At 42.6% G+C, this 18,962-nt stretch overlaps 1 protein-coding gene across 3 annotated transcripts in view; it reads right to left on the bottom strand.

The window, feature by feature from the left end:
• The window catches only part of TTC28 (tetratricopeptide repeat domain 28), a 669,357-nt gene that overhangs the window by 101,920 nt on the left and 548,475 nt on the right, over positions 1-18,962 (bottom strand). For all 3 annotated transcript variants that reach the window (XM_032256524.1, XM_032256522.1, XM_032256525.1), the window contains 2 exons: positions 5,446-6,787; positions 3,677-4,200 (listed from right to left, as the gene is read on the bottom strand). In XM_032256524.1, coding sequence (XP_032112415.1) covers positions 3,677-4,200; positions 5,446-6,787 — 1,866 coding nt within the window. The remainder of the gene's footprint in view (positions 1-3,676; positions 4,201-5,445; positions 6,788-18,962) is intronic.

Here is an 18,962-nt window from a genome sequence, read left to right on the forward strand (position 1 = left end):
TTGCCCACACTGGTCTCCAGCTCCTGGGCTGAAGTGATCCACCCACCCTGGCCTCCTAAAGTGCTGGGATTACAGGACTGAGCCACTGCTCCCACCCAATTTTGCTTCAAGTGTCTATAAAAAAATGTTAACCAGAGTTATTCAGGAAGCTGAGGCTGGAGGACTGTTTAAGCCCAGCAGTAAGAATCTAGCCCGGGTAACTTAGTGAGACCTATCTCTTTAAAAAACAAACAAACTAACTAACAACATAGCTAGATAAAATGAGGACAAGAGCTGAATCAGCCCAGGTAGAATAAGCATTCTCTTCAAATTCTGTGCTGGTAGCAACATTTCCAGGACATTCCAGGTTGCCTCGGCAAGAGCTCAGGTGATGGCTATCAGCAGGAGACAGGTTTGCAGGGCAGACAGAAACACTAAAACAAGTGAAACCTAACCTGGTCACCCTCCTAGATTTGAAATCCATAGCTTTGCAAATGAAAACTCCTGGCTGATAAATTTATCTAACCTGATTCTTCGCTGGCAAAGCGCTTCCTGACAGTTAAATACAGAAGGAAAAAGAATACTTTTCCTTTCTCATGTGCATAGCATCCAATGAGTGTCAACAGAAGAAACACACGATGTTCTCCTGAAAGCAGAATATGAACACAGCCTGACCCTGCCTTCTGTTACTGATGCTACTGACACATTTCATGTTTAATCTGTTTTCCCTTTCAGTCTAAGACTTTGATGTGCCTCAGCGGGGTTGCAAAACAAGTGCTATTATGAGGCAAAAGCCTTAAATGAGACCATCCTCATTTTAATAGCCTTCAGATAGGCACCTGCAGTTTGGGTCACTTACCCACAGCAAGCTTCTGGGTTTCAGGACACCAGCAACCTCCAGGGCTTTGTAACAGTCAAATCTGAAGGCAACCATTTATTGCATTGGTCACTATGCAGTTCTCAGCATTGCTTTGCCCTCATTATCCTGCTCTCTGCACCTAGAATCTAGCTTGTGCAGAGACAGCATGAAGGCTCCCACCGTACAACTGCATATACAAAGGAAGGACTTCCTTCTTCTAATCTAATTCAGGGTAGATGGAAGCTGCCTCTGATCATGTTGGCCCTGTGCAATTTCAGACTTTTGAAAAGGAACTGAGGCTGTTGAGAGGGTAAGAAAAGTAGCACTCAGGTTCAAGGTCATATACATCTCAAAATGCTCATAACTCAGAAAACTTAGAAACATCATTTTAAGTTTAAATGATGCTTTGGATAACAAAAATATTTGTAAATAATTCACATTTTTAAACACCTCACAGAATGGAAAAACATATTAAAGAAGATGGTTCGTGGGAAAAAACCAGAAGGATACTGATTGCTTAAACCTTCAATAAGCTAACCACATTAATTCTTCAATACAGATGTCCCTGCTAGGTCGAGATCTGAGTCAAAAGTGAAATTCATTGAGACAACTCCTACTTAGAAGGAATGTTCTCTGAGAACAGGGACTTTGCTTTTTCCTGCTGTATCCTCACCATGCAGGACTCTGAGGTTCAACAATGAAGAGTTAAAAGCCCACTGGATAGACAAGGTATCTGTCCTGCCCCAGTTTCTATCTGCTTCTGGCTTTTAGGAACTGACTCACCATCCAGCTCTCCTGGAACCTATAGTTTGTCAGGGACTGGTCCCAGGCAAGTCACCAACTTGATCCAAGCTCCCTTTCTTCATTTGCAAGAAGAAGAAAGGCTGGGTGAGACCACTGGCTTTAACCAGAGGTGTCCCCCTCCGCAGCACCTGGAGAGCTTGTTCAAAAGACTCAGACCAGGCTCCATCTGTGAGAGTCTTATTGCACTGAAGCAGGCTGCTGCTGATCCACAGGCCCCACAGCCTCCTCCCCTCAGAAAGCCAGGAGAGAGGGAGCAGTAGGGTGGTTTCCAGATAAGCTAGTCCTTCATTGCCAGAGGCTGCAGACCTAACTCAGAGCATTCGAAAAGCACTGTCCAGGTGTCCTGCACTCATGAGAAGAGGCATCTGGTTTGGCCCATGAGGCAAGCCACCGGCTGCAGGCTCCCTAGTGGACATATCCACAAAACAGACACTGTAGAGGTGCTACAAATTAGAGTTTTAGATGTCTGCAAGACTTAAAAATTACAAGAAACAATAAAAATGAACTTGAGAATTTTCCATAAATATAGAATTGTGTTGCAATGTCTCAGGCAAACCAGCTGTTTCATGGAAGCAGTATTTCAGGAAGTACAAAGAACACAGCTGAAAAGTTGTCATATGACTGAATTTAATAGTTTTCACAAATTCAACTGAAAATTGCTCCTCGTCTGCTGGAATTTTACCACAGTTAAGTTTCAGGAAATTAGAAGCCAACATTCTCATTTAATGCATTGAGGCAGAGCCCCATGTGGGCAGAATGGGAGCCAGATAAGGTCTGGGAAGTAGCTTCAGACTTTGTAACCTCTCAGGCTGCAAGCCAGCACAGTCCCTGGTCCATTGCAAAGGAGACCAGTGAATCAGCCCTTTACCCATTCTCCTCTTTGTTTCCTGCTTCTCCCTCTCCTGGCTTCCCAGTGGGGGTTCAGGAGTAAAAGATGATAGGGTGCCCGACCCTGCTCTGCAATTGTAAAGTTAGAAACAACTTCAGAGAGGGTCTTGTGTGGTTTCTGGTTCAGAAAACCCAAGCTGGGTCCTATTCCTTGACTAACTGACCACATGATTAGGATAAAATCACTGTACTCCTCTGAACCTCAGGTGACTAAACTGCAAAAACAGGAATCAAAAGATATACCTCACAAGACTATTGTGAGAACAGAATCAGATTAAATATACTTTAAGTGCAAAACCCCTTGGAAGTGAGAGTTTTTGCTTGAAATCAGTAACCATTCCTTTTACCAGTGAGCTACCTGCCCGTTTTCCCTTCTAGGGTGGGAGGATCCAATGTGCCTGTGTGAGGGGAAGGACTTTCAAGAGCAGAAAGTCCCACCTCAACGTACAGAGGTGGAGCGCAAACGCATTGCTGTGGGACTTCAGCTTTCGGAGGAATGAAGCATCCAAGGTCCAACTGTGCAGCCTTCAGTTTCTAGGCTTGCCTAGAACAAGACCCTACTGTGGCACCAGTCCAAGCACTGTAGGTGACAAATGCTGGGAAGGATGCCTGGTTTACTACTCGAGTGACCCTCAAACTGATGCTTCTAGATTAGACTTCAACTGCCATGTCAGGACTGACTCAAGTTTTCATATAGTTAGATACTCGTTAGAGGGATAACAGAGTTTGGAGCAGATGGGCATTTTCTTCTGACTCAAACCCTTATAATTTTTTAGGATTACATCTTACTTGATTCGTCTGTGTGAGAACAAGTTACTCATTCCACAGAGGGTTCTGAAAAGCAAGGAGGGCATCAGCTCCTTGGGCATCTGGCAAGCAATGGATGCTGTCACTAAAAGAGTAAGACAATCTGGGTCCACAGAGAGCAGGGCAAGGTGCTGCGGACAATGAAACACCTTAGTAGTATCAAGGGACACCTGGTGGGGACACTGTGATTCTGGAGTTGAGCTGACAATGTGGCCTCTGAGACCCTTACTCCACACAGAGGTGGCCACTCAAACTGCGCATACTTCTCTCTGAGTCTTGAGTTCTGACTGAACTTGATTTCAAGCAGGCCACGAGAACAAAATGGGCCTTTTCACCTACCTTCCTGTAAGTACATGACTGCTTGGGAATAGTTCTGCAAGGCATGATGGGTCCTTCCAAGGCTACTATATGACACCGTCTTGGCCACCAAGTCATTCATCTGTGCAGCAATGCTCAAGTGCTGTTCTTGATAGACCACAGCCCTCTCGAAGGTGCCCAGGGATTCATAAGTCAGGCCCAGGTTCCCATAGGCTCGGCCCTGGCATGTGGGGTTGTTGGTTTCCTCTGCTATCTGTAGATCAAGCTGGTGGTACTGCAGGGCTGTGTCATACTCCCCCATCTGCTGGTAAACGCCCCCCAGGCCACAGGCTGCGTCACTCTCCAGGGCACGGTCTTTCATATCTCTAGCAATGTTCAGCTGGCGTTCAAGGCAGGAAATGGCTTGTTCGTAATTCCCTAATTGGCTGTGCAGACTTCCCAGCTCTCCATAGGCCTGGGCTTTATTGAAGGCCTCCCCGAGCTCATGGGCAACCACGAGCCTCTTTTCAAAGCACACAAGGGCTTGCTGCAAGTTCCCCATTGCCCTGTGGGGATGTAGACAGAAAAGCAATGATATTATTTTGTGCAGGTGCAGACAGGCTAAAGCCCCTGAGAAAATGAAAAGCATTTGTCACTGTCACTTACTATAGAAGCTCTTAACTCCTCTTCTAGCTAAAATCTATCATGTGCCCTTAGAGTGAGATGCAGAGGAATTTCATAATCTGAAAAGCAATTCAAAAGTCATCCCTTAGTGACCTTCCCAAGAGCTTGAGATTCAATGGGATATACACCCCAGAGGAAACATAAAATATATTAATAGGCACAATGATAGCAAGTGAACTGTCTGGTTCTTCAGGCCTCCCTATTTCCACTACTGCTTAGACTATGATTTTGAAATCACTTTACAGTGGCTATAAATCTTTCACCCTGAGCTTCTCAGAGCATTCTGCAGGTGAAGATTTAGTTTGACCCTTGCCCTTCCTCCACTCCAGGAGTCCTAATCCCCTCTCTGGTGGGGCCATATATTCTGCAGACACAGACACCTTCTTGGGTTCCCCACATTTAGGAGAAAGTATTACCTTGACCAACAGTGTGTCCTTTTGTGCTGCTAAGAGAAGACATAAGAGTGGGGAGAGCAAGACCAAACCAGTTGTGTGGGGCACATGAATTCATTCCCCTGAGTCTCCGATTCTGGTGATAATAAATCCCACATCCCACAGCAGATGATAATAGACGTAGAGTTATACGGAAATGCTATAACTATTAAGATATCTGTGCAAGGGACCTAGCATGATGCATGCTACATAGTACATTTATTCATTCCCCTATTATCAGGTGGCTTTTCCGAAGAGCAACACAATGGGGTCTAAGTAATTGTTAGGTGCAGATGCTGTATTAATAAACACATTCATATAATGTGGGAGGTATTCAGAAAAGATCAGTGAAAGTGACTCATTCACCTTCTCCATCCCTATTATCCTTCTCATTATATTGTAGTCAAAAGGCACTGCATTTGGAATCACAGAGCCCTGGGTTTAACTCTCAGCTATCCCTTTTAAGCTGAATAATCTTAGGCATTAACTCAATTTCTCTGGACTTTATTTTCTTTGTCCATAACATAAGGGTAACATCAACTACTTAATTCAAACAACTGTTGGAGAAATCAGATGAGACATGTATGAAAATGTTTTATAGTTAACAAACTGCCATGCATACATGAAGTTGCCATTACTGTCTCAAATGCTCTTTGTGTAGAACTATAAATCACATTTGTCCTTGGTCATTTTTACCTGTGTCCATTTCCCAGGCCGCGGTAAGCCTTGGCTTGGTCTTGCATGCGATTCAGACTCTGGGCAACAGATAAATATTGTTCGTAGTATTTGATAGCTTCCTCATAGTCACCCAGGGCTTCATAGCAATCCCCCAGGTTGCCATAGGCCCGGCCCCTGTCGAGCACAGACTCATTTCCACTTAGCTGCTGCAGCATGGCCAATTGCTGCTCAAAGTAGCCAATGGCTTCTTCCATCACATTCATGTTCATCTTTGTGATGCCCATGTTGCCATAGACCTGGGCTTCCAGACTCGGATCCTTCAGCTTTTGCCCTAGATCCAGTTGCTCTTCGTAACACTTGAATGCCATTGTGTATTTCCCAAGGGCCATGTAGACGGCAGCCAGGTGCCCATGAGCTCTGCACTCCCCTGGCAAGTCACTCAGCTCCTGATATACCTCCAGTTCCTGTGTGTGATAACCCAGGGCCTTGTCATACTTCTGAATCATTCGGTATGCAGTGCCCAGGGCTGCATATGCACTGGCCTCTAGTCTTCTATCCTTCACCTGGTGAGCTAAGCCCAGCTGCTGCTCATAGAATTTTATTGCACCACTTATATCTTTTTTACAGATGAATATATCGCCCAGGTTGCCTAGGGCTCGAAATTTAGCCTGGGAATTATTCAGAGACTGGGCTAGGGACAGTAGGTACTTCTGACACTCTTCAGCTTTACTGAAATTCAGCAGAGCCTTGAATGCTAAGCCCAAATTGCAGTAGGCTTTTGCTTGGCTCAACTTGTCGTGAAGGTCTTTGGCCAGTGCCAGATCCTGCTCGTAGTACTTCACTGCCTCCTGGTAATTTCCAAGGCAGTAATGGGCATAGCCAAGGTTGTGGCAGACCTTCCCTTCTCCTTCCATGTCTTGAAGGTCAGGAGCAAGCCGGAGATACTGTTCATAATAGGGGGCAGCCTGGACATACTCTCCCCGAGAGCAGTGGAAATTACCCAGGTTGCTGAGGGCCCGGGCCTCGCTTTGGATGTCTCGTAGCTCCCGGGCGATGTTCAAGTGGTTCTGATAGTGTTGCAGGGCTCGGTCATGGGCACCCAGCGCCTGGTAGGCCACGGCAAGGTTCCCATGCGTGGAGGCCTGCGAGGCGCGGTCGTTCACTTCCATGGAGATCTGCAGCTCCTGCCGATGGTATTTGACCGCCTGGTCGTACATGCCAAGAGCGTTGTAGGCGTTGCCCATATTCCCATAGGCACGGCCCTGGGCAGCATAATCACTCAGCTCCTGAGCGATGCACAGATGGGCCTTATGGAGTTTCAGTGCAGTATCATAATCGCCTTTCATCTGGTGTATGATTCCTGAGAAACAGAAAAAAAGAACAGGCTAAGACTGAAATAACTGATTTGCAATGTAGAAAGAAATGTAATTTGCATCTCAATTTATAGTAAAATGCAATCCAGATGAATTAAAGAATTTAAAATAACAGAAGGTAGAATTAAATATTTATCAGCTCTCCAGAGGGAGAATAGCTTAAGTTCTAAAGCAACAGAAAGAAACATTTACAGACTTTATTACAAAAATAAGAATGTTTGCACTACAAACACATATCTAAAATTAAAAGGCAAAACAATACTGGAAAATATATTAAATATAAATGAAAAAGTTCAATAGCAATTGTGTGTAAAGAGTTTACTCAGTTTGATTTATTAAAAATGAAGATCCAATTTACTAAAATAGGCAAAGATCTGTTAATGTCAGCAGACAACTCACATTCAAAGAAATACAAGAGTAACCACAGGGGAAAATGCTAATTTCATTTATTTTGCATTTGCATCAATGAAATGCAAAATAAAGCAACCCTGAAGTGCCATTTTACTTCAGCTAAATTAGCAAACAAAAAAATTAACCATAACTCCTACACTGATGAAACTGTCCTAAAATTGGTAAACATACCAACTGCTGGGGACATAAACTGGAACAACCTTTTTGCACAAGCAGCATGGCAAGAACCACGAACGCTCCTACTGTGACCCAGCAATCTTACTCAAGGGAAAGTATCCCAAGAAAATCATCTGACAAACACAAAAGCTTGCATAACAATACACATAACAACCTTCAATATGGCACTATGGACTACCTGAAAATCAGAAACATCTTAAATGTGAAACACTGGAAGATTGCATAAGTACATTTTGGTATATCAACTCAACATGGGATTATGCAGTCATTAAAAAGATAATTATGAAGTCTATACTGAAAAGTGGGGAAACAATGTTATTGTAATCATATTACCTGGAAAAATCAGGAAAAAATGCGGCATACTCCTGTGCCAACAACTAGGAAAATAAGTATGTCCACACACATGAACAAGCTCTTGATGAGCTTATGCAAAAACAAGAATAGTCGCCTTGTTAGGTGGTGGAATTTCAGTAATTTTTGTTCTAAAATCTCTTGTAATTCTGCTACACTGCTTTTACAATCAACAGTAACAGTGTTTCAAACAAATATCATAAACCATATTATAGCTGCTAAGCTATTATTTTAACAAGCAGTTAAAATGAGATATATCATAAATGTCCTAACTATAAATTTGTTTCAAATAAGGGATAGCATAATGGTAACTTGGGAGCTGGCTTTAAGGAGAGCTTGGTCCATCCTAGTTGGGGCGAGAGTGAGGGCCACCACTAGAAAGGGTGGAGAGAAGCCAGTATGCAAACAGTTCTCTCCTTGCCTTTGGTTTTGAACATGCTTTTCCATGCATCAGTGTGTGAACTTTCCAATGGTGACTAAACCTTACAGAAGCCCCAAAAGTTGAAATTGCCAAGATGTGTTCTTATTAAAACATCTGAATTAAAAACAGAGGCACTGAGAAAGAAATCTGTGAAAACTTAGCCTCCACAATTTGTGCATCTCTCTGACATCCTATTCATTCATTCACTTATCCAGCAGACATTAGCTGGGTATTTACTGTATATTAGAACTTCTGGTGGGCAGCAGGGGTAGGAAGAAGAGTGAGGACAAAGGTCTCTGCCCTCAGAGAGCACAATGGGTCAAAAGGCAGACAGTACGCATGATCAAGGCTGAAGTCAGGGCAGGGCAGGAGCTGGGGATACAGTGCAGGGTGAGTCTCGGGGGACCACTCTGCTGGTCCTGACTCCTCCCTTGCATGATGTGGAGATCTGCCCTGCCACAAGAGTCATATGCAGTCCTGGGACCCAGCCATCTCTTGGACTTAACTGGACTTAAGATATTGGGTAAATCATTTAGCCTTTTTGAGTTTTACCTAGTTCATCTATAAAACGAGAAAAATAATAAACATAACACCAACCTTAGGAGATGACAGTGTCAAATGAAATAATGTACGTGCAAGAGCACTGTAAACTACAGAGTGAAATTGCAATATTAGTTATTGAAATTATGTACTTCCAGGGAAGGAAATTCTTGAGGTGGTGGAAATTAAATAAACCATGATAATTCTTCTGTATATTTTTTATGAGTAAAATATTTCATAATTCAAAAATAACAAAATCATGGTACATTTATACAATGGAATAAACATGGTGACATTAAAAATGGTGAAGGGCTGGGTGTGGTGGCTCACACCTATAACCCAGCACTTTGGAAGGCTGAAGCAAGAGGACTGCTTGAGCTTAGGAGTTCAAGACAAGCCTGGGCAACACAGGGAGACCTTGTCTCTACAAAAAATTTAAAAATTAGCTGGGCATGGTGGTGTAAGCCCGTAGTTCCAGCTGCTTGGGAGGATGAGGTAGGAGGATCACTTGGGCTCAGGAGTTCAAGGTTGTAGTAGGCTATGACTGCACCACTGCACTCCAGCCTGGGTGACAGAGTGAGACCCTGTCTTAAAAAAAAAAGATAAAGTCAGTCAGGATCCAAGATGGCCGAATAGGAACAGCTCTGGAGAACAACGCAGAGGGTGAATGAACACCACATTTCCAAACGAGTTACTACTGCCCATAGACAAGGAGATTCCCAGGCTGAAAAGCACCACAAGTTTCCAACATGGCTGTTTCAGCGGGCACAGCAGATCTCTGCACAAAAACTCACACAAATCAGGGCGGCCATTTCAACTGGCGCCTGGAACACCTGGGAGACACAGCCGCCCATTCGACTGAAAAAAAAAAAAGGGGGCTGAAGCAGGGAGCCAGGTGATCTGGCTCAGCAGATCCCATTCCCACAAAAATCCAGCAATCTAAAATGCTCTGGATTGAAGTTTTGCAGCAAGCATAAATGGACCCAGGAAGGTCCAGCTCTGTGGGGGAAGGGAGTCCACCATTACCGAGGCAGTCCGCCGCTACCGTGGCAGTCCACCATTACCGAGGCATTCTGCCATTACCAAGGCAGTCCACCATTATGGAGACAGTCCACCATTATGGAGGTAGACTGCCATTACCAAGGCAGTTCTAACTATACCTCTGTAAACAAAACCGCAAGGAAGTTCACATAGCTGCTGGGCAGAGCCCACAGCAGCTCAGCAACGCCTCTGCTCGCAGATTGTGACTAGGCTACCTCCTCACTGGGCAGTGAGGGCACCAGCATGTCAGGAACTTATAAATAAAGCCCCACCTCCCCAGGAAAGAGCACCTGGGAAAAAAAAGGCAGTTACGAGTTCCGCTGCAGCAGACTTAAATGTACCTGCTCAGCAGCTCTGAGGGAACAATGGAGCTCAGAGTTCAGCATTTGAGCTCCTATAAGGGACAGACTGTCTCCTCAAGCAGCTCTCTGACCCCCGTATATCCAAAGAGATACCTCATAAAGGAGAGCTCAGGCTGACTTCTGGCGGGTATGCTTCTGGGACAAATATAACAGAAGAAGAGACTGGCAACAACCCTTATTGCTCTGCAGCTGCTGCAAGTCCCCAGGCAAGCAGGTTCTAGAATGGACCTCCAGCAGTCCTACAGCAGAGGAGCCTGACTGTTAGAGGGAAAACTAAAAAACAGAAAGAAATAACTTCATCATCAACAAAAAGGACGTCCACTCAGAAACCCCATCCAAAAGTCACCAACTACAAAGACCACACGTAGATAAATCCACAAAGATGGGAAGAAACCAGCACAAAAAGGTTGAAAACACCCACAACCAGAACGCCTCTCCTCCTCCAAGGGATCACAACTCCTCACTAGCAAGGGAACAAGGCTGGATGGAGAATAAGTCTGATGAATTGACAGAAACAGGCTTCAGAAAGTGGGTAATAACAAACTTCTCTGAGCTAAAAGAACATGTTCTAACCCAATGCAAAGAAACTAAGAACGTTGAAAAAAGGTTTGATGAAATGCTAAAGAGAATAAACAGCTTAGAGAAGAATACAAATGAATTAATGGAGCTGAAAAACACAAGAACTTCAAGAAGCATACACAAGTTTCAATAGCCGAATTGACCAAGCAGAAGAAAGGATATCAGAAATTAAAGATCAACTCAATGAAATAAAAGAAGGCAAGATTAGAGAAAAAAAGAGTAAAAAGAAATGGACAAAGCCTCCAAGAAATATGGGTGAAAAGACCAAAAAATTAGGTGAAAAGACCTAATCTATGTTTGATAGGTGTAGCTGAATGTGATGGAGAGAATGAATCCAACCTGGAAAACACTCTTCAGGATATTATCCAGGAGAACTTCCCCAACGTAGCAAGGCAGGCCAACATTCAGGTCCAGGAAATACAGAGAACACCGCAACAATACTCGTCTAGAAGAGCAACCCTAAGGCACATAATTGTCAGATTCAACAGGGTTGAAATGAAGGAAAAAATGTTAAAGGCAGCCAGAGAGAAAGATCGGGTTACCCACAACGGGAAGCCCATCTGACTCACAGCAGATTTCTCCATAGAAACCCTACAAGCCAGAAGAGAGTGGGGGCCAATATTCGACATCCTTAAAGAAAAGAACTTTCAAACTAGAATTTCATATCCAGCCAAGATAAGCGTCATAAGCAAAGGAGAAATAAAATCCTTTACGAACAAGCAATTGCTCAGAGATTTCGTCACCACCAGGCCTGCCTTACAAGAGCTCCTGAATGAAGCACTAAACATAGGAAGGAACAACCAGTACCAGCCACTCCAAAAACATACCAAATGGTAAAAAGCACAGACACAATGAAGAAACTGTGTCAACGAATGGGCAAAACAACCAGCTAGCATCAAAATGGCAGGATCAAATTCACACGTAACAATATTAACCTTAAATATAAATGGGCTAAATCCCCCAATCAAAAGACACAGACTAGCAAATTGGATAAAAAGTCAAAATCCATCAGTGTACTGTAACCAGGAAACCCATCTCACGTCCAAGGATACACATAGGCTCAAAATAAAGGGATGTAGGAAGTTTACCAAGCAAATAGAGAGCAAAAGAAAGCAGCAGTTGCAATCCTAGTCTCTGATAAAATAAACTTTAAACCAACACAAACCAAAAAGACAAAGAAGGGCATTACATAATGGTAAAAGGATCAATGCGACAAGAAGAGCTAATGATCCTAAATATATACACACCCAACAAAGGAGCACCCAGATGCATAAAGCAAGTTCTTAATGACCTACAAAGAGACTTAGACTCCCACACAATAATAGTGGGAGACTTTAACACTCTGTCAATATTAGACAGATCAACAAGACAGAAAATTAACAAGGGTATCCAGGACTTGAACTCAGACCTGGACCAAGCAAACCTAATAGACATTTACAGAACTCTCCACCCCAAATCCACAGAATATACGTTCTTCTCAGCACCACATCACACCTACTCTAAAACTGACTACATAATTGGAAGTAAATCACTCCTTAGCAAAAGCAAGAAAACGGAAATCATAACAAGCAGTCTCTCAGACCACAGTGCAATCAAATTAGAACTCAGGATTAAAAAACTCAGAACCACATAACTTCATGGAAACTGAACAACTGGCTCTTGAATGCTTACTGGATAAACAATAAAATGAAGGCAGAAATAAAGATGTTCTTCAAAAACAATGAGAACAAATACACAACATACCAGAATCTCTGGGACACATTTAAAGCAGCGTCTAGAGGAAAATTTATAGCAATAAATGCCCACATGAGAAGCAAAGAAAGATCTAAAATTGACACCCTACCATCAAAATTGAAAGAGCTAGAGGAGTAAGATCAAAAAAATCTCAAAAGCTAGCAGAAGACAATAAATAACTAAGATCAGAGCAAAACTGAAGGAGACAGAGACACAAAAAACCCTTCAATAAATCAATAAATCGGGACTGGTTTTTTGAAAAGATCAACAAAATAGACAGACTACTAGCCAGATTAATAAAAAAGAAAAGAGAATAATCAAATAGATGCAATAAAAAATAATAAAGAGGACATTACCACTGATTCCACAGAAATACAAACTACCATCAGAGATTACTACAAACAACTCTGTGCACATAAGCCAGTAAACCTGGAAGAAACTGATAAATTCCTGGACACTTGCACCCTCCCAAACCTAAACCAGGAAGAAGTTGCAACCCTGAATAGACCTATAAGAAGGGCTGAAGTTGAGGCAGCAATTAATAGTCTACTGACAAAAAAAAGCCCAGGTCCAGATGGGTTCACAGCTGAATTCCACCAGACATACAAAGAGGAGCTGGTACCACTCCTTCTGAAACTATTCCAAACAATCCACAAAGAGGGAATACTTCCCAAATCATTTCATGAGACCAACATCATCCTGACACCAAAACCTGGCAGAGATTCAACCAAAAAAGAAAACTTCAGGCCAATTTCCATGATGAACATAGATGCAAAAATCTTCAATAAAATACTGGCAAACTGATTACAACAGCACATCAAAAAGCTTATCCACCATGATCAAGTAGGCTTCATCCCAGGGATGCAAGGCTGGTTCAACATAATGCAAGTCTGTAAACGTAATCCACCACATAAACAGAACCAAAGACAAAAACCACATGATTATCTCAATAGATGCAGAGAAGGCCTTCAACAAAACTCAACAGCGCTTTATGCTAAAAACTCTCAATAAACTAGGTATCAACGGAACATATCTCAAAAAAATAAAAGCTATTTATGACATACCCACAGCCAATATCATACTGAATGGGCAAAAACTAGAAGCATTCCCTTTGAAATCAGGCACTAGACAAGGATGCCCTCTCTCACCACTCCTATTCAATATCGTATTGGAAGTTCTAGCCAGAGCAATCAGGCAAGAAAAAGAAATTAGGTGTCTTCAATTAGGAAAGGAGGAAGTCAAATTGTCTCTATTTGCAGGTGATATGATTGTATATTTAGAAGACCCCATCATCTCAGCCCAAACTCTCCTTAAACTGATAAGCAGCTTCAGCAAAGTCTCAGGATACAAAATCAACGTGCAGAAATCACAAGCATTCCTATGCACCAGTAACAGACTTAAAGAAAGCCACATCAAGAACGAACAGCCATTCACAATTGCTGCAAAGAGAATAAAACACCTAGGAATACAACTAACAAAGGATATAAAGGACTTCTTCAAGGAGAACTACAAACCACCGGTCAAGGAAATAAGAGAGGACACAAACAGATGGAAAAACATTCCATACTCATGGATAGGAAGCATCAATATTGTGAAAATGGCCATACTGCCCAAAGTAATTTATAGATTCAATGCTATCCCCATCAAGCTACCTATGACCCTCTTCTCAGGACTGCAAAAAATCACCTTAAACTTCATATGGAACCAAAAGAGAGCCTGCATAGCCAAGACAATTCTAAACAAAAAGAACAAAGCTGGAAGCATCATGCTACCTGACTTCAAACTATACTGCAAGGCTGCAGTAATCAAAACAGCATGGTACTGGTACCAAAACAGAGATATAGACCAATGGAACAGACAGAGGCCTCGGAGGCAATGCCACACATCTACAACCATCTGATCTTTGACAAACCTGACAAAAACAAGCAATGGGGAAAGGACTCCCTGTTTAATAAATGGTGTTGGGAAAACTGGCTAGCCATGTGCAGAAAGCAGAAACTGGACCCCTTCCTGACACCTTACACTAAAATTAACTCCAGATGGATTAAAGACTTAAACATAAGACCTAACACCATAAAAACCCTAGAAGAAAACCTAGGCAAAGCCATCCAGGACATAGGCATAGACAAGGACTTCATGGCTAAAACACATTGGCAACAAAAGCCAAAATAGGCAAACGGGATTTAATTAAACTCCAGAGCTTCTGTACAGCAAAAAAAAAAAAAACAAAACAATCATTAGAGTGAACTGGCAACCAACAGAATGGGAAAAAATTTTTGCAATCTACCCATCTGACAAAGGGCTAATATCCAGAATCTACAAAGAACTAAAACAGATTTACAAGAAAAAAACAAACAAATCCATTCCAAAGTGGGCAAAGGACATGAACAGACACTTTTCAAAAGAAGACATTTATGAGGCCAACAAACATATGAAAAAATGCTCATCATCACGGGTCATTAGAGAAATGCAAATCAAAACCACATTGAGATACCATCTCCCACCAGTTAGAATGATGATCATTAAAAAATCTGGAGACAGCAGATGCTGGAAAGGATGTGGAGAAATAAGAACACTTTTACACTGTTGGTAGGAGTGTAAATTAGTTCAACCATTGTGGAAGACAGTGTGGTGATTCCTCGAGGACCTAGAAATAGGAATTCCATTTACCCAGCAATCCTATTACTGGGTATATGTCCAAAGGATTATAAATCGTTCTATTATAAAGACACATGCACACGTATGTTCATTGTGGCACTGTTTACAATAGCAAAGACCTGGAACCAACCCAAATGCCCATTGATGTTAGACTGGACAAGGAAAATGTGGCACATATACACCATGGAATACTATGCAGCCATAAAACACGATTAGTTCGTGTCCTTTATAGGGACATGGATGAATCTGGAAAGCAACATTCTCAACAAAGTGACACAAGAACAGAAAATCAAAGATCGCATGTTCTCACTCATAGGTGGGTGTTGAACAGTGAGAACACATGAACACAGGGAGGGGAGCATCACACACTGGGGTTGCTTGGGGGGCACTAGGGAGGGTAGTAGGAGTGCCCGAATCTCCCCGGGAGCACTTTCTTCCACAATGATGTCTTTGCGGTGATTTTTTTTCCCCCCTCACAGCTTTTGGATTTTATTGCAATGGTTTTCTTAAGCCAATATAATCACTTGTTGGTTCCTAAGATGATGGTAAGAGGAAACAAGTGGCGAGAGACCTAGCAGGCAATTGGAGGAAGCTTGGTTTTCACGTATGGCCCATCACCACCAAAGACAGGTCTCTTTGGAAGCCCCCAGGTGAGACTTACCTTGTCCTACAGGAAACTGGGTAAGCATCAGAAAGGCACAATATAATAGAAAAGGCACAGGACCCTAAGCCGGAAGTCCTGTTTTACAAGCCGGGCTCCCAATTCATTCAGCTGAGTGTCTTTGAGACAGTTAATACTGCTGAGCCTTTTTAATTGAAAATATTTTGGCATTTTTTTTTGTTTTCTTACTAATAAGGTCAGATTATAACAATTTCAAAGACATAGCATGAGAAACATAATAGTATGTATCCATTATTAGTTTACATGGTATCTAAACATAGTATGACCAGTATTTAGAGAGTGAGGAAAAAGGAAAGGAATTCTATTTATCTGACTCTCACGACCTTAAGAATCTGGGCTACTTAATAGGGAGCAGTTGGGATGATAATGGCTACCCAGAGTTCAATGATTTCTGAAAGAAACTACCTGCTGGTTATGGCAAAACGATCTGATCTCCAGCCAGCTTCCCTATGCACTCTCCTGATCTCCTCTTGTCCTCCTTATCTTACATTTCCAAGGGCCTATAAAGAATCCTAAGAAGACTCTTAAAGACTTCCTCACACAGACAAGAGTAAGAAGAGATGGATGGGGCAGAGCTGGGAATTTTTCATCCTCCCTGTGTCTCTACTGTCCCAGCCACTGCCAGCCTGGGGAATTCCGAATGGAACATGACACACTCTTGGCAGCCTTTCTCTTTGTTGAGGCAACATAAAAGCGGCCTGAGAGCTGCCAGCAGAGTGACTGCACATGCTGAGGAGATAATCTGCAGATCCTCCTTCCCTTTCGAGACCACAGCTTGATTTTCCAGGGCCGTCATTCAGATGAAGACTTACAGAGGGCCTGTCAGCAGGGGCGTGCTAGGTGACAACATGCTGCAGGGAGGGGAATTAAATGAAGATTAGTGGGGCAGAAGATCCTCACAAAGCCGAGTTCTCAGGAGGGTGTGTGGAGAAAGGACACATCGTTATGAATTTATACATCGTCACAGCAGGCCTCCACCTATAGGTCAAGAATGGTCACTGCCATGGGAATAATAATACCTACTTCAAAGGGCTGTTGTGAGGGCCAATGTGATCACACTCAGCAGAGGCTGGCCTAAGTGCCTCAAACATAGTAAGTGCTCAATACGTTTTGCTTTTATTATTAGCCATTACCAGCAAAGACCAAGGGAGGTGTGAACTGCACAAGCCAAGCAGAAAAACTACTAAACATAGAATGCAGTTCTGGCTGCCTTTTCTCTCGTGAACGTTGTAGAGGTAGGGGCCTCGGTGTACCGCCACAAACCATGGAAGTGGTCTTCTCATGTATGAAAGTATAACAGTCATGATTGTTAATAGTGCACTACCTGAACGGGGCTTTAAAAACTGATCTCTTGTTTTCCTCTACTTTCAAACAAATCGTTTTCTGTTTCACCCTATCCACATCATCTATTCTCAGAGGAAACATAAGATTTGGGAACTAGAAAAGGACTTCCCATGGGTTCACTTTCTCAGTGATGTGACCAGGGCCTAGTGAGAGGAAGTGTTAGTGGCAGAACTGAGGCCAAGACTCTCAGACCAACTGACCTCAGCAGTACCAGCCCATCTGCTTTCACGACGAGCTGGAGACATGAAGTAACGTTCATTAGTCTTGCTAGGTGTGACATAGGACAGTGGCTATGATTTATAAAGTTCTCTTCCATTAGAAATATTTACAGAAGCATTTACAAATGAAACAACATGGTGTCTATGATTTGCTTTAAAAATTGTGTGTGTTCATGAAAATAGACGAAACCACATTAGCAAAATGTTGATAACTGGGTTATGTGTATGTGGGAGTTCATTATACCATTTTCTCTACCTGTGTGGTCATGAAAATTTCAATAACGGAAAATTAAATAATAAAGATAGACACGAAAGTTTGCACTGTATATATTCTCTCCTATAACCTTTTTGGATCAGGAAACTGTTTCTTGAAACTAAGTCCTGACATGGATGCTTAAGTCCATTTTCCTGTCTCTGGGACCACAGTAGAAAGAAATTGGGTTGGTCACCAGCCTCTACAGCTGTACCAGCATCCACATCGTTTTCCAGGCTGGGAGAGGAACATGTAGAGACTAAAAACTACACAGCACTTTGTCCTATTGCCTAGATTTCATTTCAAGTGCTCTTAAAGGATAGGTTGATATTTTGTCTATCAGAGAGCGAAATGGCTGAGAAATGGCTAAAATGACTGAGAAAACCTGCTTCACAGAAACAGTGCTGTGTACTCTCACCTGTTCCTCCTGATCTTCCTCCTCACTGGGAGAAGCAGTCCCAGGTTTTCCACAGGATCCACAATTCTAACCCTAGATATCTTTAGGTTCCCTGAGCCCTCTCTCTCTCAAGTTTTCACATATACGTTCTTCTACATAGTACCTAAAATATTGCAAAGCTGAGTGTGGGGAGGATGTGACAGACCGTGTTAGTAAACAGACGGCTGCAATAAAAGGCATGAGAACAAAGTGCTCTGTGTTAGAAGTGCAACCAATGGGATGTCTTATCTAACACACTCACAGGTAACTATTTATTAATATGTACCTAGACACAAAGCTCCATTACTTTTGCCAGTGATGGGCATCAAGGGTACAAATTTTTTTTTTTTTTTTTTTTGGAGACAGGGTCTCACTCTGTCACCTAGGCTGGAGTGCAGTGGCATGATCATGGCTTACTGCAGCCACAACCGCCCAGGCTCAAGAGATCTTCATGTCTCAGCATCCCATGTAGCTGGGACTACAGGTGTGTGCCACTGTGTCTGGGTAATTTTTAATTATTTATTTTTGTAGATGTGGGATCTCACTATGTTGCCCAGGCTAGTCTCAAACTCTTGGGCTCAAGTTATCCTTTTTCCTCGGCCTTCTAAAGTACTGGGATTGCAGGGGTGAGCCAATGTGTCTGGACAATACGGGTATTTTTAAATGCAGGTAATTCCAAAATTATGTATCATATGACTTCAGCTACAAGCAACTTCCTGATAGGTAAGGTTTTCTTGAGAGCCTCTCTGTACCTGGCTCTCTACTCCATGATCTCATTCATGGCTCAAAACAAGGTTGATACTATGGTCTCAGGGCCCCAAAAGGTTCAAGAGCTTACTCAGGCCCACACAGCTCTAAGTGGCAGGATTGGTACTAAAACCCAGGTTTTTCTGACTCAGGAATCCATGCTTTTTTTTTTTTTTTTTTTTTTTTTTTTTTTTTTTTTTTAAGAGAC

This window comes from Sapajus apella, unplaced genomic scaffold, assembly GCF_009761245.1.
Source record: "Sapajus apella isolate SASKATOON/1434 unplaced genomic scaffold, GSC_monkey_1.0 scaffold95, whole genome shotgun sequence".
Taxonomy (NCBI): domain Eukaryota; kingdom Metazoa; phylum Chordata; class Mammalia; order Primates; family Cebidae; genus Sapajus; species Sapajus apella.